We start from the raw sequence: 21807 nt of genomic DNA on the forward strand, positions 1-21807 counted from the left end.
CTAAAAACACATTTTGCTGTGTTGCTGGTTTCTAATGGAAATGTAAGAAGTAAACTTCAAGTAAGGATGATGCATTTTATTTTCCCTTTCTTTGTACCCTTTAGCCTTGTAATGTTGGGCACAGAAGGTAAAGCTCATCTCCCGATACAAAATATCAGTTTGTTCAGACAGTAGTGTCGTAATGTTGTATTGATTAGTGTGACGACTGCTGCTCAACGAATGATTAACTGTTTATAATTACGTGATTAAATGAATCAGGTAATTATTAACTCAGTAACCTGGGGCACCATGGGAAAGTTTGGGTTTTTATTGCGTTTCTATTTCCCAAATTAACTCAAAGAATATCAGAATATCGATTTTACAACAGTCGCTAATTAATTAATTTCCTCTACAGTCTCCTTCTGAACGTCACATAATCCGTGAATCTGCACAAACCCGAGTCTCAGTAAATAAGTCCGTACAACATCAATTGAGTTGATTATTTATTTACTAATAAGCTAAAATTATAATATAAGATACACATACACAAACACACAGTCTAGGCTATTACATTTACATTTAAGTCATTTAGCAGACGCTCTTATCCAGAGCGACTTACAAATTGGTGCATTCACCTTATGATATCCAGTGGAACAAACACTTTACAATAGTGCATCTAAATCTTTTAAGGGGGGGGGTTTAGAAGGATTACTTTATCCTATCCTAGGTATTCCTTAAAGAGGTGGGGTTTCAGGTGTCTCTGGAAGGTGGTGATTGACTCCGCTGTCCTGGCGTCGTGAGGGAGTTTGTTCCACCATTGGGTGCCAGAGCAGCGAACAGTTTTGACTGGGCTGAGCGGGAACTGTACTTCCTCAGAGGTAGGGAGGCGAGCAGGCCAGAGGTGGATGAACGCAGTGCCGTTGTTTGGGTGTAGGGCCTGATCAGAGCCTGAAGGTACGGAGGTGCCTCACAGCTCCGTAGGCAAGCACCATGGTCTTGTAGCGGATGCGAGCTTCAACTGGAAGCCAGTGGAGTGTGCGGAGGAGCGGGGTGACGTGAGAGAACTTGGGAAGGTTGAACACCAGACGGGCTGCGGCATTCTGGATGAGTTGATTAGGACTTAGTACAATGAAACAGGTCCCTAGCTGGCCAACACAATATGACACGGGTTAAACAAAATGGGGATTTGAAAAGAGGGAGAAAGAGAGAGAGCACGAGAGAAAAGCACACTTGGGTACATTTGTCAACTATGCTTCTTTTAACCCTAATGTTGCCCCGAACTGCCGCTCTTATGGGTCAGAATATAATGATGTAACTACGTGTTGAAGGTCTCCGATGGGGTGTCTCTTCGTGGTCCGGGTTCTGACTTCTCTGATGACGGCACGTCTTCAGTTACCGGGTGTAACTCTCTGTTTGTCCTCACGATGTCAGTGTCCTTTCTCTTAGTGGTCTGTTTCCTCGCCCTTGCTCTGAAAATGGTTCTTCGGAGGACGGCTAATCAGCCGTGTAGATGGTTCCAGCGTGGGAATGAAAGCAGTGTAGACACACGATTCCTTGGAGAGTGGTAACTGGGTGGTCCTGCTTGAATTCACCCTCTTAGACACAGCTACTCATCCGTAGCATAGATTGTAAAAAGGTTCCTTTGTCTTCTTCAACCTCATGTTGAATTATGGGTTTACAACTCATTCGGACCTTGGCTGAAGCTTGTGGTCACTTAGTCTGATATGTTAATTCTTAACTCACATGTTTTATACTCTCGGGTCAGAAATGGGCATTTCCGTCTTTAGGGCAAGTTCTCTGGGCATAACTAGTTACGAGGCAAGGTCTGGATTTTACTCAGATCCAATTTAGACAACTAACTTCACATTTCATCTTTACATAAACATTCTCTTTGATCTGGACATTTTCCACACAACGTACAGTATGCAAACCTCAAGTACATAGTGTGAAAACTCTTCAAGTTATGTTTTCTTTATAACGTCGTCATTTAACTTTTAATAACATAACAAAAACACCATTCATTTTCATATTCCATCTATCGTCACTATTACCATTTTGGCTGACAAAACACATTGTCCCAAAGTCCATTTATTGCATGTTACTGTTCAGAGGTAGATTCTCCATAGGCCCATCATACATTCCATCCCTCCATACTGAGAGGACAAAGGGGATTTTGTCTGCTGCTTTAAGATTTACAATGGATGGGAGGTGTCATTAAACCCCCCACCTCCATACCTCTCAATCTCTCCCCCTCTGTTGGGTGTGAGAGATATCTCTGTAGGATTATGGTCCACGGTAACCTGACCCGAACAGGCCTGTCATGACAGTAGCTATGTTGGAGAAGCAACATGTCATACAGAGAGAACAAGCGAGAGAGACATGTTAGTTCATTGTGCTGTCACTCAGCAACACCATAATGGAAAGCCGCCTCACATGGATCTACTAGCAGTTAAATGAAAGGTGTTCTCTGAACCAGAGGCCCTGGAGGAGTAATACGTCCTCCAGATACCTCCTGATACCCCCTGATATTTATAGAAGAAGAGACAGGACACAGAGACTGGAACATCCATTAGTGTTCTCCTAGACTCATTATTGCCTGCAGGAGAGGATCCATCTCAAAGACAGAGATTGGCTGAGGTTAATACATCTCTTGTCTAAATATCTCACTGCAGAATTCACTTCACCCTTCCTTTTTTTAAAAATGGCCTCTAAAACAGGAGCGTACGTGGGCTGAAAACCTGGTCCTTTTACAGCGCATCAAAGCATGGCTGTTGGTGTCGGCGGTGGGATCGTTTGTGCTGGGCTGATAAGTGCCCCTAGTGTAGGTGTGTAGAACAGCACTTAGCCTGCGGCGACGCCCAGGCAGAGCCACCCTGAAAAGATTAAGATATCCATTGGATTAGCACAGCGGGAAGCGGCACTGGGGGTGGGCAGGGGAGGGTGGCAGATGAGAGTTGCTGACGGCGGTTGCCAGCCAGGAAGAGGAGTGTGAGACGAGCCAGGTGCCAGCTGTTAGATTAGCCCAGGCACATCCGGTTAATGCAGGTTGCATTGCCACAGCAATGCATCACTGCAAATGTATTCAGGAAGGTAGAAGGGGTTCACAGTGAAAGTAATGGTGGGTATAAATGCCACTAGGCCATTCATTCTTGACCCTACTTTCACTGTGAACACATACTACCCTTCTGCACATATGATGGAGCTTAGACTTTCTACTGTTTTTAATAACAGACACAATATAGTAATAGTCTCGCAACAGGGCTCCCGAACCATCCTACGACATTTAATCAACGTTTTCAATGAATCCAGGTCTTTACATTCACCTTTTTAGACATACCCAGTCCAAGATGGCAGATTATTTTGGTTAAATATTTGGGAGATTCGAAGACGCCTCTAAGCCCCACTGGATATATGGGTGGGAAGCACTCTAGTTTTGTTTTCCGGTATTCTATCTGCTCCCTGGGGGTATGAACTGGCCTGAATGGAGATCAGTCAGTAACGGCTAAGAAGGAGATCCAATAGTACTGTAGTATTTGGGTCAATGTGTCTGTAATCCCACTTCACCGTCTCACCTTGTCAGCCCTCATTGTAGTGTAGATGGGAACAGACACATACACACACTCTCTCATGCACCCACACACAAGTGCACAGACACACACGTATTTTCACTCACATCAATGGGTTAATAATTTTAGGCATGCACAATGTAGCTACAGAACACTGATTCCAGAGAACCACAGTGGGTCACTGCTCTTTGGTAAATCTGCGTTTAATTGCAAGCATCACAATCTCCTGGACCGGTGCTCACACAACAACAGTCCCTGCTGTAGTTCCTTGCTTGTTATGAGAACCTCCTCACAGCCTCATAAAATACATTAACATTTAAGAAGCAGCAGCTCTTAAATGGGGCCTTCAGAGAGAGTTCAGACAACGGGAGATGAGGCAAAGCAGTGGTGGGCCTGGTCTGGGCCGACTCAGGCTCCTCCTCCTTTCCTCCTCCCTTCCCATGGTTGGAGAAGATGAGAGGATGGGGGTAAAATGGACGATCATTTGTCCTGTGATAGTTATTGAATTGGTGTGAATGCATACGAGCGGGGCTCCTCTGTTTCCACTGTCGTCTCCCTCGCCTTGAGATGAGATGTGTAGGGTTCAGATTGTGTGAAATATGAGAGAGCGTGACCCCACTGGCACCTGGTGAATTGATGGGGATTCAGGGTTGAGCTTCAGCGATGCTCCCATCACTCTCCTGCTCTGCTCACTTCAAATACCCCCGGTTCGCTCTCTCAGTCGGAAGACGAATATCAGAAATAATTAAGGGAAGCCCGTTTAGCCTGGCTTTATGGATGGCATTCTGAGGCACGGTCATTACCTCATCAAACTGAGGTGCTGCCTGTCAGGAGTAATTAGGGAAATGAGATTCCACCTGGGCTGAGAGAGTGTCTTCTTTTATGGGCAGTAGCCACATCATTGGTTCAGAATCCAACGGTTACCCCCACGATACAGTGGCATGTAGTCTCTCGTGACAGACTATAGCTGGCCAGGGCATGCAAGATTTTGGTTCTGGGGAATTGAGGCACTGTGCTATGGGCCAGTGCCTATATGCTATGGGCCAATGTTGTAGCGACCCCAGAGTCTCCTCAGCAGTAATTAAAACTGTTACTGAGGACTGTGTGGGTGATGATGGTCTCTGTGAAAGTCTCTATAGCATAGCATAATGAAGAGACCGTGTGTCTGTGACCTGGCTCACTGATCCATCCCCAGTCTGCCTGACTGACTGCCAGCAGAACATCTACGAACTACCCCATGATGGCCAATAAGGACAGGGTTTTAAAACCTATCAAAGTTCCTCTGTACCCTCGAACAAGGCAGTTAACAAGAATTGCATCAGCTAATATGCAGTTGTTAAATGAACTGGCTGTTACCTAAGGCAATGATCTGGGATGGTGGCCAAATAAGGAGGTGACACTGATTTTTAATTAGCATCCAAACATTTGAATAATTCATGGCTTGTATCATAAAATGTTTTTTTTCTATGCCATCACTTTTAAGGTTTCTCCACATCTGTCCAACTACAGCCAACCTGACCGTCTATGGATGGTTGTTGAACGAATCGGCCAGGTGTGTAGGCTCAGTTGGTCGCTGTACATACGTAGATGCATTAGAATGTTGGGAAAAAACTCTCCATCTCATTATTGAAAGCTTGTTGGCTGTAGTTGGATACACTGTATGTATTTAGTAAGTGTTGGGGCGTAATAGATGTGCATTTTATGAGGGATCATGTTATTTTCTTTCATCATGTGAATTGTACAGTAACATTCATTCAGTATTTTCTCAAAATATTTATTTGTATATTTCAGAATTTGGATCGATACAAGAAAACCAAGAAACAGTTCTACGACCAAGCCACAAAATCTGAAGCTCTTGTAAAGTAAGTAGAACCGCTTGTCCACCTGTATAGTTCTGTTAACATCCAGACTCTACAGTAAAACTTGCTACAATGTGCTACCCGTGGAAGTACAGTCCCTCTGTAGCACAACTCAACACCACAGACAAAGTGATTTACAATTGGTTTGCCCTGAAAAAGCTATAACACTTGAATGTGTTCTACAAGATCTATGATGGATCCATGTAGACTGTAGATCGATTTCTCATCTCTGCTTTGCTGTAAATTACACAGTGATTGTATACTAGTTGCTCCCGTTTTGTCTCCCAGTACAAATCACAGTAATTGATGTTGTCGGAATGGTAGAAGAGTTTGTATACAACGAGCTAACTAGTGATGTGCTTTTGGTTTCCATGGAGATTGAAGATGGCGCTGTTGAAAATGGCGCCGGAGAAGATGGCTGCCATTTCATGGGCTCTTAGCCAACCATGCTATTTTGTTCGTTTTTTCGCATTGTTTGTAACTTATTTTGTACATAATGTTGCTACTACCGTCTCTTATGACCAAAATGAGCTTCTGGAAATCAGAACAGCGATTACTCATTAAAGATAAAGAATTTATCTTTAATGAGTCGGACGAGAGGGATTTACTCCAGACACCCGAACAGGCCCTCATCCCCATCATTCGCAGGAGAAAGAGACAGAAAAGATATTGCAGAAAGAGATCGGGGTGCCTTGTGAGGATCCTCTGGCGAGTGGCTAATCTGCCCTTGCCATCCATACTACATTTGATTACTGGCCAACGTACAGTCGCTGGAAAATAAATAGTTCGAACTAAAAGCATTCATATCCTACCAACGGGACATTAAAAACAGTAATATCTTATGTTTCACTGAGTTGTGGCTGAACGACGTCATGAATAACATACAGCTGATGGGTTAACGCTGTATCGGCAGGATAGAACAGCAGCCTCTGGTAAGACAAGGGGTGGCGGTCTATGTATATTTGTAAACAACAGCTGGTGCACGATATCTAAGGAATTCTCAAGGTTTTGCTCGCCTGAGGTAGAGTCTCATGATAACCTGTAGACCACACTATCTACCTAGAGAGTTTTCATCTGTATTTTCCATAGCTGTCTCCGTACCACCACAGACCGATGATGGCACTAAGACTGCACTCAATGAGCTGTATACCGCCATAAGCAAACAGGAAAACACTCATCCAGAGGTTGGCGCTCCAAGTGGCCGGGGACTTTAATGTAGGGAAACTTAAATCTGTCAGCATGTTAAATGTGCCACCAGAGGGGAAAAAACTCTAAACCACCTTTACTCCACATACAGAGACGCGTACAAAGCTCTCCCTCGCCCTCCATTTGGCAAATCTGACCATATTTATATCCTTCGGATTCCTGCTTACAAGCAAAAATTAAAGCAGGAAGCACCAGTGACTTGGTCAATAAAAAAGTGGTCAGATGAAGCAGACGCTAAGCTAAAGAACTGTTTTGCTATCACGGACTGGAATATGTTCCGGGATTCTTCCGATGGCATTGAGGAGTACACAACATCAGTCACTGGCTTCATCAATAAGTGCATCGATGACGTCGTCCCCACAGTAACTGTAGGTACATACCCCAACCAGAAGCCATGGATTACAGGCAACAGCTGCACTGAGCTAAAGGGTAGAGCTGCCGCTTTCAAGGAGCGGCACTCTAACCCAGAAGCTTATAAGAAATCACGCTATGCCCTCCGACAAACCATCAAACAGTTAAAGCATCAATACAGGACTAAGATCGAATCATACTACACTGGCTCCGACGCGCGTCGGATGTGGCAGGGCTTGCAAACTATTACAGACTACAAAGGGAAGCACAGCCGGGAGCTGCCCAGTGACACGAACATACCAGACGAGCTAAATCACTTCTATGCTCGCTTTGAGGCAAGTAACACTGAGGCATGCATGAGAGCATCAGCTCTTCCCGATGACTGTGTGATCATGCTCTCCGCAGCTAATGTGAGTAAGACCTTTACACAGGTCAACATTCACAAGGCCGCAGGCCAGACGAATTACCAGGACGTGTACTCCAAGAATGCACTGACCAACTGGCAAGTGTCTTCATTTTCAACCTCTCCCTGTCTGAGTCGGTTATACCAACATGTTTCAAGCAGACAATCATAGTCCCTGTAACCAAGAACACTAATGCAACCTGCCTAAATGACTACTGACCCGTAGCACTCACGTCTGTAGCCATGAAGTGCTTTGAAAGGCTGGTCATGGCTCACATCAACACCCTTATCCCAGAAACCCTAGACCCACTTCAATTTGCATACCGCTCCAACAGATCCACAGATGATGCAATCTCTATTGCACTCCACACATCCCTTTCACACCTTTCCCACCTGGACAAAAGGACCATTTGAGAATGCTATTCATTGACTACAGCTCAGGATTCAACACCATAGTGCCCTCAAAGCTCATCACTAAGCTAAGGACCCTGGGACTAAACACCTCCCTCTGCAACTGGATTCTGGACTTCCTGACGGGTCGCCCCCAGGTGGTGAGGGTAGGTAACAACACATCCGCCACGCTGATCCTCAACACGGGGGCCCGTCAGGGGTGCGTGCTCTGTCCCCTCCTGTACTCCCTGTTCACTCATGACTGCACGGCCAGGCACAACTCCAACACCATCATTAAGTTTGCCGATGACACAACAGTGGTAGGCCTGATCACCAATAACGAAGAGACAGCCTATAGGGAGGAGGACAGAGACCTGGCCGTGTGGTGCCAGGATAACAACCTCTCCCTCGACGGGATCAAGACTAAGGAGATGATTGTAGATGACAGGAAAAGGAGGACCGAGCACGCCCCCATTCTCATCGACAGGGCTGCAGTGGAGCAGGTTGAGAGCTTCAAGTTTCTTGGTGTCCACATCAACAACAAACTAACATGGTCCAAGCACACCAAGACAGTTGTGAAAAGGGTACGACAGAACCCATTGCCCCTCAGGAGACTGAAAAGATTTGGCATGGGTCTTCAGATCCTCAAAAGGTTCAACAGCTGTCAAAGATTCCAGTCAGACTGTTTTCTCTGCTACCGCACGGCAAGCGGTACCGGAGTGCCAAGTCTAGGTCCAAGAGGCTTTTAAACAGCTTCTACCCCCAAGCCATAAGACTACTGAACATCTAACCAAATGGCTACCCAGACTATTTGCATTGCCCCCCCACCCCCCTTTTACTCTGCTGCTACTTTCTGTTATTATCTATGCATCAGTCACTTTAATAACTCTACCCACATGTATATATTACCTCAATTATCTCAACTAACTGGTGCCCCCGTACATTGACTCTGTACCGATACCCCCTATATTTGTTACTTTATATCTTATTTTTTTAGGTATTTTTCTTAAAACTGCATTGTTGTTTGAGGGCTTGTAAGTAAGCATTTCACTCTAAGGTCTACTACACCTGCTGCATTCGGCGCATGTAACAAATAAAATTTGATTTGAGATGGGTTGGCTCCCTTCGGCTCCAACAATACACATGGTGCCTTTCCCCCCTGATTCACAAGAAAATGAAATGCTTTTCTCTGATGGAAACAACAAAGGGATAGCAAGGTGCTGTGTCTGTTTTCTCATTATTACCATAGACAAGACATGGTAACAGTAACAAGTGGGTATGGCTCATTCATTGTTTTGGTCTGTAGTTAACCCTGTGGCTTTAAAACTTCTGAGGGATACCCCTCTAAAATGACATACCAAATCTAAATGCCTGTAGCTCAGGCCCTGAAGCAAGGATATTGGATATTCTTGGTACCATTTGAAAGGAAACACTTTGAAGTTTGTGGAAATGTGAATTGAATGTAGCAGAATATAACACAATATATCTGGTAGAAGAAAATACAAAGAAAAAAAACTAACATTTTTTTCTACCACCATCTTTGAAATGTAAGAGAAAGGTCCCAGTTCTAGTCATCACTCATGACAGCAGTGTATGTGCAAAGTTTCAGACGGATACCTTGAAACATGAGCGAACTACATGACATTTAGTGTGAAATCACCCAGGTACATTTGGGCAAATCATGAAGGAGACATTGGCATTCATATTAAATTTTTCTTATCGTCAAATCTGTATACTTGGACTTTGATTTAGCTTTTCCAGTATTAGTAGCCATATTATAAGTTCAACATTTGCAAAACAACCAGTATTCATAACTTCATAACTCGGAATATTCTTATCATTTTTGTCCTAAAGGAAAAGGCATGCTGTCGCAAAAGGTTAGCACCTACATTTTGCTACAAACACAGGGTTTCCAGATACTCCCGTAAAGCCCAGCTAATTGGCTATCTGGCTAGCTTTGTTTGACCCCGATTGGTGCACATTTGACAAAGATACAGTCGATCAAATGAAGATTGGACGTGTCATCGGCGTGCCTTGTGTCCTATAGGATATACTACACCCCTAATGATATATTGAAGTCTGGTTACGTTCTAGGACCTCTGAGGAATACATACAAACGTGATTTGCCTGGTGATTTTCACAGATTCCTTTCTTTTCAAATTGAACGAGTGGAAATACAAAATTGATCGTGCATGCTATATGGACCTTTTTAGGATATGAAAATGGATTTTATCTAACAAAACGACACTTCATGATATCTCTGGGACCCTTTGGATGATAAATCAGAGCAAGATTTCAGAATGTAAGTATACAGTTTACCTTCAGAGGTGAATTTATCAAAGTAATAGCTACTGTAAATTGGACAGTGCAGTTATATTAACAAGAATTTTAGCCTTCAGCCGATATAAGACACTTATATGTACCGACATTTGTTGTTTCTCTAAAATCTGCGATGGTGACAAAAGGCGCTGCATCATAAGCTCCACCTTTGGTAAACTGGAGAATGACAGATTTGTATGACAGGATCTATTCACCTGTGCCTGGGCTGGAGACTCAGACTAACGTTCCCCCCGAGCAAGAGGAATTAATGCAGATTAATAAAAACGTACACACTACACTCATTGTGCCCATAGTGAATGTCAGTGTAAATTCAATTCACCTCAACTTTACTTTTATGCATGAGGAAATAACCTGCCCAGATAGCAATCTTTTCTTCACCATTCATTTTATCTTACCAGTTAAATGCAAACACACCCCTGTGAAAAGTGCTGTAAACCTAATAAGCTTTTAATTGTCAACTGTTTTATTAATCAACATTAAATAATGTCCTTTTCACCTGAAGAATTATGAGAGGCATGGAAATTGTTCACAAATGACAGTGCAATTATAGATTTATTTCAGAATATGTACATGTATCTGCCAAAATAATGTAAACACTTCAGTAAATGAGGGATACAAAGTATATTGAAAGCAGGTGCTTCCACACAGGTGTTATTCCTGAGTTAATTATGCAATTAACATCCCACCATGTGTATCGTTCTTTCTATGTACCACAGGAGAACCAAGAAATGAACAGCGACACCACGGCTGTCTTTCTGGCTTTTATGTCGATCTGCAATAGTATTATGAAAAGACAGGACAGGAACACATCAGTCTCCAATGCACCATCTGACAAGTTGTTCTTTCTCAGTGTTTTCTCAGACTCACACAATCACATTCATACATAAAGCTATAATGTATAGTATAAAATAATAACCAATCCTTAATACAAAGAATGTATAATCTTAATTCTTAGACAATAGAACCATACCTGCAATATTATTATGAAAAGACAGGACAGGAACACAGTCTCCAATGCACCATCTGACAAGTTGTTCTACACAGGAGCATGAAGAAAGGTAAAACACATATCCTGTCTCACATCCCCAATACATTGCTAAGGGTTTTCAGTGTTGACAGTATTAAAATACAACAACTCATGTACAGAAACACTGTAATACATACAAGCTACAATGTGAAATCGCCTTTATCCCATTCAGACATTAGAGGGCTAAAACTACATTTCCCATAATGCAACACTTGCATCAGTCGGCAGCACAGCTAACCGTTTGCATCACAGAAAGGCATGCTAGCTAGCAACAGCAATCATTTTTAGCACTCTGTAAACTATATCAATAACAACAATAAAACTCTGAAAGTTACATGTTTCAATAGTCTCACATTCCCTTATAACAATATATACAGCATTAACCTTGGGATGTTTTATGAATTTCATGTTATGGACTTCTACAAAGGAGTAATTTGCAACACATACCTTTCTCTCAGTGTTTTTCTCGGACTGAGGAGAACGGGAGCTACGAGTAGTACCAGGGTGTTAGTAGGTGACGTAAGCACCTAGATGAAATAAAATACATTTAATGAAATAAAACCAGAAGATGTTAATATCATTCAGCTACTGTAGCTGCCTACTTAACATCAACAGGCAGTACTAGTAGCACAACAATTAAAAATAAACACCAAAAAGAAAGTTCCTGGCGATCATAGCGATCTGACTCCCCCCTTCTGTCTGAACTTGGAATATTCCTGTTCGCGGGCTTGGGCCACTGACCCTTAACCTGGTTGTTCTGTTCTGCGTTGTGTACTATTCTAATAATTTGAAGTTTGATGGAATAACCATTTTAACTCTCCTACACATGCTTAGGGTCTTGTATAAAAATGCTGGGCAGGCCATTATTTTTCCATTGTTTTGGCTATCATGACTATTCCCCCATAGGATGACAACGCCCCCAACTATAGGGCACGAGTGGTCACTGAATGGTTTGATGAGCATGAAAATGATGTTAACCATATGCTATGGCCGTCTCAGTCACCAGATCTCAACCCAATTGAACACTTATGTCAGACTCTCGGCCTGAGACAACATTTCCCACCACCATCAACAAAACACCAAATGATGGAATTTCTTGTGGAAGAATGGTGTCGCATCCCTCCAATAGAGTTCCAGACACTTGTAGAATCTATGCCAAGGGATATTGAGGCTGTTCTGGCTCATGGTCCCCAACGCCCTATTAAGACACCATGTTGGTGTTTCCTTTATTTTGGCAGTTACCTGTATATTTAAATGTTGTGTCCAAATACGAGCTTTCCTGATTAGCCTTATCACATATCCTACCATTTTACCTGCCTTCCTTCTTATTTCTAATGCATTTACCATGGCATGTTTTTCAAAGACTGATCTCAATTCTGCACACTGTGCACATTCACGCTTTTACATGGGTATGATGACTATTGAACATCTGTTCTATCAATCCCATTGTAATGAGCTTAAACCTCTTTTTTTAAACACTTAATTTATATGGTCCATCTTTCTAGACGTTTTACTATACAACTTATAGAATTCCCCAGTAGAATAAAGCAATACCTTAATGCTGTGTGCCATTTTGCCGGGGAGACCCTTTACTGTAGTTAAGGGAGCACAAGAGTAATCATCACAAGTGATTTTTTTATTCATAACTAACTGCAGTGGGGGACAAAGGCCTATACCGGTATCACATCAGTAAATTAATGACCATTCAAAAGGCCTATACCGGTATCACATCAGTAAATTAATGACCATTCAAAAGGCTTATACCGGTATCACATCAGTAAATTAATGACCATTCAAAAGGCCTATACCGGTATCACATCAGTAAATTAATGACCATTCAAAAGGCCTATACCGGTATCACATCAGTAAATGAATGACCATTCAAAAGGCCTATACCGGTATCACATCAGTAAATTAATGACCATTCAAAAGGCCTATACCGGTATCACATCAGTAAATTAATGACCATTCAAAAGGCTTATACCAGTATCACATCAGTAAATTAATGACCATTCAAAAGGCCTATACCAGTATCACATCAGTAAATTAATGACCATTCAAAAGGCCTATACCAGTATCACATCAGTAAATTAATGACCATTCAAAAGGCCTATACCGGTATCACATCAGTAAATTAATGACCATTCAAAAGGCCTATACCGGTATCACATCAGTAAATGAATGGCCATTCAAAAGGCCTATACCAGTATCACATCAGTAAATTAATGACCATTCAAAAGGCCTATACCAGTATCACATCAGTAAATTAATGACCATTCAAAAGGCCTATACCAGTATCACATCAGTAAATTAATGACCATTCAAAAGGCTTATACCAGTATCACATCAGTAAATTAATGACCATTCAAAAGGCCTATACCAGTATCACATCAGTAAATTAATGACCATTCAAAAGTCAAAAAGTAGAGAGGAGTAGCAGTACAATCTGAGATAAACATTTTCAAATGCACTACAGTCTTAGGGAAAGGCAGCTCTTCTCTCTTCTGCATGTGTAAATTAAGCAGTGTGTAAGCATGGTGGCAGCTGGTTAGGGACTGCTGTTCTCCCTGCATACTCTGTGCTAACCTTGCTCCTCGCTGCTAACTACTGAAGGCCTCTAATCAGGGATTTGAGCTCCTAAGCTCATGTGAGCGTGTTGCCATCTGACGCCGCGTCAGCCAGGAAGAGACTCCCTCCCAGGCAGGAGACATGGCAACGCACGCTCCCATCAGATGGCAATATGATCAGAGCGAGATCTCTCTTCCGTAAGTGTTCGTCCCCTGTCTCCAGTACAGTGATGGTCTCAGACAGTGTATTTTCGGTGCTATGGTTTTGTAGAACCTTCCAGTGTCTCCTATTCCAGTTTTGGCCAACCAGGTGAAGGTTAGATTGAGTGAGGACTCTGAGGTAAGGAGATCAAAAGAAGACAGTTGCAGTTGGGCTGGGGGAAGGGTTAGGGTGGAATGGAGGCCAGGATGTGGTCAGGGGTTATGCAGCAAGACTGGGTCTAAGGTTACACTCTCAGAAAAAAGGGTTCCAAAAGGATTCTCCGGCTCTCCCTATGGGAAAAACCTTTGAGGAACCCTGTTGGGTTCCAGGTAGAACCCGTTGGTTTCCATGTAGAACTATTTTGGGTTCCATGTAGAAACCTCTGTGAAAAGGGTTCTACATGGAACCAAAAAAGGTTCTACCTGGAACCAAAAGGGTTGCTCAAAGGGTTCTCCCACAAGGACAGTCTAGGTTCTAGATAGCACCTATCTGGGCTGTGTTTGCATACTGTAAATTGTAATTTTCCTGAGCTGTACTACCAGAGCTTAAGCAGACAGTGGCAGTTTGCCGGGCTCCTACCTGCCAGCCTTCTCCACAGCATACCACTCTGTGATGTTTTAATCCAGGTTTTAATCCCTAGATTTGGAGAAGGTTTGCCAGGAGCGTACTGTCCCTTAATGTCTTCCTTGTGTGCAGGCTGATGCCTTGTCTCAGCTGCAGCTCCCCGAGCCCCAACTCTCCTGGAGCATGACAAGGCTGCTCTCTTATATCTTTCTCTCTCTGTCCCTCACTGCTACCTGACTTAACTCCCTCTCTAGCACACAGAGCAGAGCACAGGGCACTCAAAATCTAGTGCCCATCGTCTTCTTGCTGTTTTATCTCTTATATCAGACATTACCTATCTGACAGATACTTTACCTATCTGAAGTCTTCAATTGAAGAGAGATAATGTGCTGTATTGTGACGGGTAAAGTGAAGTAGTTCTCAAAGCACTCTGTAGTTTGTAGCAGTCTTGGAGTGTGGCTGTTAGAGTGCTGTATTGTGATTGTAATGTAATGTACACCTTATGAGCCGCCCAGACAAAGGTGTGTATCTTTGATGGAACAGCCTAGCTGGCTGCACCATAATCAGCTTGGCAACATGCCAAGGCACTGCAGACCTTTCTGAGGTGAACAGAAAAGCATTGGTACTGAGGAGCTCTCCTCTGTGAAAACAAAAGTCAACGCAGAACTAGCTGTATACTAGCTGTTGTGTGGTATTGATATTAAGAAAATGGTATGTACAGTGGTAGTAGATACACTACCATTCAAAAGTTTGGGGTCACTTAGAAATGTCCTTGTTTTTGAAAGAAAAGCTCATTTTTTGTCCATTATAATAACATCAAATTGATCAGAAATATAGTGTAGACATTGTTAATGTTGTAAATGACTATTGTAGCTGGAAACTATTGTAGCTGATATTTTATGGAATATCTATATAGGCATACAGAGGCCCATTATCAGCAACCATCACTCCTGTGTTCCAATGGCACGTTGTGTTAACTGATCCAAGTTTATCATTTTAAAAGGCTAACTGATCAATAGAAAACCCTTTTGCAATTATGTTAGCACAGCTGAAAACTGTGTTCTGATTAATGAAGCAATAAAACTGGCCTTCTTTAGACTAGTTGAGTATCTGGAGCATCAGCATTACATGCTCAAAATGGCCAGAAACAATGAACTTTCTTCTGAAACTCATCAGTCTATTCTTGTTCTGAGAAATGAAGGCTATTCCATGCGAGAAATTGCCAAGAAACTGAAGAACTCATTCAACGCTGTGTACAACACCCTTCACAGAACAGCGCAAACTGACTCTAACCAGAATAGAAAGAGGAGTGGGAGGCCCCGGTGCACAACTGAGCAAGAGGACATGTACATTAGAGTGTCTAGTTTGAGAAACAGACACCTCACAAGTCCTTAACTGGCAGCTTCATTAAATAGTACCAGCAAAACACCAGTCTCAACGTCAACAGTGAAGAGGCCACTCTGGAATGCTGGTCTTTTAGGCCTTTTCTTTCAAAACAAGGACATTTCTAAGTGACCCCGAACTTTTGAACGGTAGTGTATATTAGGATGAACTATGTTGGGAATACAGTATATACATACACAGTGAGTAAACAACAGTATATAAACAGAATGTGACGTGTCCAGCATTCAGCCACAGTGAGCTAACAACAGTGGCCAATTAGCTAGCTCCAGACAGACGTTGAGCTTGTTGTTCTTGCTGCTGGTGTTATGGCCTCTCAGAGAAAAAGCCCTCATTATAGAAGACACAGGCTGTCCAGGGAGTGTAAAACTGGCAGTCATCACCGGCTGACCACACACATGGACCAGCGCTGAGCCCACTCTCCTCTCTTTTGCTGCTGTAGCACGGTAAAACCACTATCACTACCATCATACAGTACCACAGCTGTTGTTCATGATCATTCATGATACAGCAGTCTTGCTCTAACAGCAGCTATGCTGTAATTGTCATGCATAAAAGATGACTACTTAGTAGAAGCCATAAGGAGTCTGATTTTGACACACACTCCTCTTCCCTGTAATTGCGGTTCAAATGAAAGAGACATAAAAAAGATTCTGTCAACCTTCTGATCCACAACACAGTGGTGAATAAGACAGCTGGACCAGTCCTTTACAGCAAATGACACCATGGTCAAACCAGGACTATGCCACCACACTACACTGTGTGTGTGTGTGAGCTAGACTGGATAAGCATGACTGTCACGCCCTGACCATAGAGAGCCCTTGTTTCTCTATGGTGTAGTAGGTCAGGGCGTGACGAGGCGGTGTTCTAGTTTAAAATTTCTATGTTGATGTTTTGGTTTGGTTCCCAATTAGAGGCAGCTTGTAATCGTTGCCTCTAATTGGGGATCATATTTAAGTAGCTATTTTTCCCATCTGTGTTTGTGGGATATTGTTTTGTGCATGTGCACCACGTAGTCACATTTCGTTGTTCGTTTATTGATTTATTTGCTTTTGCTTAAAGTTTCACTTTGTAATAAATATGTGGAACTCAACATCCGCTGCGCCTTGGTCCCGTTCTTACGACAACCGTGACAGAATATCCCAACAAAAGAGGACCAAGCAGCATATCCACGAGGTAAAATGAGTTTTGTACATGGGAACAAGTGATGGGTGGATGCGAAACCCTTCCTTGGCGGCAGACGGAAGGTAATAATGGAGGACACTAACGATGCCAGGGTCTGGCCTCCAGTGCGCCTCCCCAGTCCGGTACGTCCTGTGCCTGCTCCTCGCACTCGCCCTGAAGATCGTGTCACCAGTCCGGTGCAACCTGTGCCGGCCCCACGCATCAGGCCTCCAGTGCGCCTCCCCAGTCCAGTACGTCCTGTGCCTGCTACTCGCACTCGCCCTGAAGTGCGTGTCACCAGTCCGGTGCCACCTGTACCGGCTCCACGCACTAGGCCTCCAGTGCGCATTCCCAGTCCGGAGCTTCCGGCGACGGTTCCCGGTCCGGAGCTTCCGGCGACGGTTCCCAGTCCGGAGCTTCCGGCGACGGTCCCCGGTCCGGAACCTCCTGCGACGGTCCACGGTCCGGAACCTCCTGCGACGGTCAACGGTCCGGAGCTTCCAGGCAAGGCGTCCAGTCTAGCTCCAGGGCAGGAGCTTTCCTCTGCGCCGGTGGTCAGTCCAGGCACGGTGTCCAGTCCAGCTCCATGGCAGGAGCCCTCCTCTGGGCCGGTGTCCAGTCCAGACACGGCGTCCAGTCCCGCTCCTAGGCCAGAGCCTTCCTCAGTGCCGGTGTCCAGTCCAGGCACAGCGACCAGCCCAGCTCCATGGCCGGAGCCTTCCTCTCTGGGGGGGGGCTACGACCCGCACCGGAGCCACCACCAACACTAGTCACCCCCCCAAACCCTCCCATTTGGTTTCAGGTTTTGCGGCCGGAGTCCGCACCTTTGGGGGGAGGGGGGTACTGTCACGCCCTGACCATAGAGAGCCCTTGTTTCTCTATGGTGTAGTAGGTCAGGGCGTGACAAGGGGGTGTTCTAGTTTAACATTTCTATGTTGGTGTTTTGGTTTGGTTCCCAATTAGAGGCAGCTGGTAATCGTTGCCTCTAATTGGGGATCATATTTAAGTAGCTATTTTTCCCACCTGTGTTTGTGGGATATTGTTTTGTGCATGTGCACCACGTAGTCACATTTCGTTGTTCGTTTATTAATTTATTTGCTTTTGCTTACAGTTTAATTTTGTAATAAATATGTGGAACTCAACATCCGCTGCGCATTGGTCCCGTTCTTACGACAACTGTGACAATGACTTTGAAGGGGACATTCCATCGGAGAGGTGACCCCCTCCAGGTTAGGATGTGAATTGTTACATGTGAGACAGACACTTACATGCGACTCTAACCCTGAGGTCTAACAAGTCAGGCCTCTGCTGTAGTAATTGTCAGCGGTGTCAGATTCCTGCCTGTATTTGACCTGAGCCCTCAGCGGTCTGCCTCTGGCCCCTCCAGACCTGACAGGCTTAAGTGGGGGAGCATCGTGTGGAGGAGAGGAGGGAGAGGGGCCAGGCAGGTGAGATTGGCTGGGGGAGGAGTGGAGGAGGAGAATGTAGGGAAGGTGAGGGAGAGGAGGCCTGCGCTGCTCAGCTCAGTCAATGTAAAAGCTGTCAGAGCTGGGGCCTCTAGTTAATTTCAGCCCCTTCTGAATTCCCCTGCAGATAAAGTTTGGTGGATTTACAGTGTAAAGCCAGTGTGATTAATTTATTTATCTGCCTATTGCAGTAATCTGCTGTGGCTTGGCTGAGGATGGCAGAGCAGAGTTATCTCAAGGCGGTATAGTAGCTATGATTTGAGCGAGCGCTGGTTGCCCACAACAGCAGCAGTATAGAGATACCGGTGCCTCTCCTCTCAGACTCCATCTGATAGCACCTGAAGCGCTATGAGCTGCAGACCTAGCACAAACATGACCTCTGCCCCCTGCTTCCAGCCAATCACATCCAAAACACTCTCTTTGGAGTTTCTGTGTGTTTTGTGCTGCTTAGCATTTTCATTGATTTGATTCCAATCTCTTCCTTGCATTGCAGGCTTGCTAATGGAACCTTTTGTAGTAGTTGTTTTTCTTATTCCCATTTGATTTCTAGTCTTTCATTTCTCGTTTTGCCTCTCAGCTTAGCATACTTTCAGAAGTTGGCCTTTGTTCTATCACTGCACGTTTGCTGGAGGAGACAAAAAATAATGGGAATCGACAGTAATTAAGGTCTAATCTCTCAGTGTTCCGTTATATTTACTCACAGATTTTGAATTCAGAAATTACTGCTCATATGCACGGCCTGCTCCGCTCAAAGTGGCCTAATCGGCTCAGTTAATATTTTTTATTTAAGGCCTCACCTTCAATTTGGTTCAATTCGGTTCAGCTTTGGCTGCGGCAAACCAATTTTCTGCTTCAGGCCCCTTTAATAAACCTCCTGCACTGTCAGGAGCTTTTCCTTCCCTGATGAAGGCAGTTTATTTTAAATTAAAGGAGAGTTCCTTATCTTCCCAGTACAAAAAACAGCGCTGCTTTAGTCTTTTTCTCTGCTCCTAGTGTGATTAAACAGACGAAGAAGGAGCTTCAGCAGTGGGTAAACAGGGGGATCTGATACACAAAGGCATCATCCCTTAAACACGCCTTGATGGAGCTTTCTCTTCTTTCTCTTGACTGTTCAGATAAGACAAGCAACTCACAAGGAAACGCTAGCGATAGCATATCGCTCTGCTGTTTGGTGATATGCTGTGTGGTTTGATGGTAGCATTGGATGAGTTTTAATTGAAATGCCGGGGTTGACTTGCGCTCTGAATCAAAGCTGAGCTCGGGCTTTAATTTGGGTTTCAATTAAGCGCAGTGTCAAACGGTCCTCTGATAGTAGCAGTTGGAGTGCAGGGCAGCAGCCGCGGAGCGGATGGGAGGGTTTAACGCACATGACTTTGCTTAATCAATCAAATTTCATTAAGCATGGCAACCTGGCAATGGATCTGCCACAGAACTCCATCAGTGAGAGATTGGAATGCAGAGACCAATTATGTTACATATCACATATCATATTACAACAAGCTAATCCAATCTGTGAATTCAGTCTGATTTGATCAACTCAACTTGATTCGTTAAATTAGGAATGATTGATCCCTATTTTCACAATTTCTAATCTGTAGCGGTACGTTAGTGTGGTAGATAGATGGAGGTGGTACAGTAGTGTACTAAGCATCCCCCCTTGTTAAAGTCAACATCTTCGGTAGACACAACCACACACCATTGGCTCTGTGTCTACAGGACTCTGGAGGCTCAGTGACATCACTGCTAAAAGGTTGCCAGGGTGACTGGGTTTCCCTGCCTCCTCCTCCTCTAGTCGCGGTATCAGGTTATTTATCATCGTTGTGTTAGTCAATGCCACGCTTGTCACAGGCTCTATTAATAAATATCCTCTCTGCTGGTAATTCAGTTTAACCTGTCTCTTCCCATCCATTCATTCCACTAAAGTGTCCACAGGATTGGGAGGGAGACATTTGTACACGCTGGGGGATGTTGGTATGTGTTTCTGTGTATTGGTATGTAATGTGGAGTCGGTGTGTGTTTCTGTGTATTGCTATGTAATGTGGAGTCTGAGTGTGTGTTTCTGTGTATTGGTATGTAATGTGGAGTCTGTGTGTGTTTCTGTGTATTGCTATGTAATGTGGAGTCTGAGTGTGTGTTTCTGTGTATTGCTATGTAATGTGGAGTCTGTGTGTGTTTCTGTGTATTGGTATGTAATGTAGAGTCTGTGTGTGTTTCTGTGTATTGCTATGTAATGTGGAGTCTGTGTGTGTTTCTGTGTATTGGTATGTAATGTGGAGTCTGTGTGTGTTTCTGTGTATTGCTATGTAATGTGGAGTCTGAGTGTGTGTTTCTGTGTATTGGTATGTAATGTAGAGTCTGTGTGTGTTTCTGTGTATTGCTATGTAATGTGGAGTCTGAGTGTGTGTTTCTGTGTATTGGTATGTAATGTGGAGTCTGAGTGTGTGTTTATGTGAAACGGGGGGCTTCCTTTTCAGGCACAATGTGGAAACAGTTTCAATTGAGATGATTCAAAAATAGCAGAAAAGTTCAGATGGTCATGGGTTGTCATCTAGCTTCCTTAACTTACATCATTTTATTCCCTTAAAGTTTCCTTCACGTCAATCACCTGAAGTGTTTTTCAGAAAACTGCAATGTCACTGATCATCACTGTAGTAATGTTACATATGTTGCTTGTTGTGTTCTCATAAAAATCATGAAACTGTATCTCTTTGATGACCTCTGGGCTGACCCGTGACCTGTGTCTGTCTGTGTGTGTCCACAGAGCGAGGAACACAGAGTCTGTGTGCATCAACCTGCAGTCCCAGATCCTCAACTGCTACAAGGAGAACCGGGAGCAGACACTGCAATGCTCTGACCTGGCCAAAACGTACATGCAGTGCATTGACGCAGCCACGAAGGTCAGTGTACACTATAGGCTCTGACTCAGTGGATGCATGGGGGTTTTCATGGCTTCTTTCTACACAGATAGACCATTGTATTATATAGACCCTTCACCTGTTCATATTTTTTTGTTTAACCATAGGATATTTTTTCCCATCCAGTAAAGATACAACTTTATTTGTGTCCCTGTTCCAAATAACCTGGTTTAGGGTTAAGGTTATACAGAAGTCAAGGTAAAGATGTTTCTAGCATCTCTACCCCCAAGTCAAATCTGGCTCATTAGAGTCTTCTGCCTCTTCTTCACAAGAGTACTACCCCTATAAGATATATATCTACCTAGAACCCTCTATGTAGATACTGTAATTACACCTACATTAGAACCATCTATGAAGGGTTCTTCCTAGAACTATGTGAACAGTTTCACAAGCCTTATTATCCTTTA

General features: G+C 43.8%; 1 protein-coding gene across 2 annotated transcripts in view; it reads left to right on the top strand.

The window, feature by feature from the left end:
- Window positions 1–21807, top strand: part of LOC115168170 (MICOS complex subunit mic25a-like) — a 73525-nt gene that overhangs the window by 37752 nt on the left and 13966 nt on the right. The window contains exons 3-5 of one of the 2 annotated variants that reach the window (XM_029723188.1): window positions 5029–5097; window positions 5337–5407; window positions 21247–21382. In XM_029723188.1, coding sequence (XP_029579048.1) covers window positions 5029–5097; window positions 5337–5407; window positions 21247–21382 — 276 coding nt within the window. The remainder of the gene's footprint in view (window positions 1–5028; window positions 5098–5336; window positions 5408–21246; window positions 21383–21807) is intronic. The other variant, XM_029723187.1, reaches the window with a different exon arrangement.

The sequence above is a fragment of the Salmo trutta genome, chromosome 30 (assembly GCF_901001165.1).
Source record: "Salmo trutta chromosome 30, fSalTru1.1, whole genome shotgun sequence".
Taxonomy (NCBI): domain Eukaryota; kingdom Metazoa; phylum Chordata; class Actinopteri; order Salmoniformes; family Salmonidae; genus Salmo; species Salmo trutta.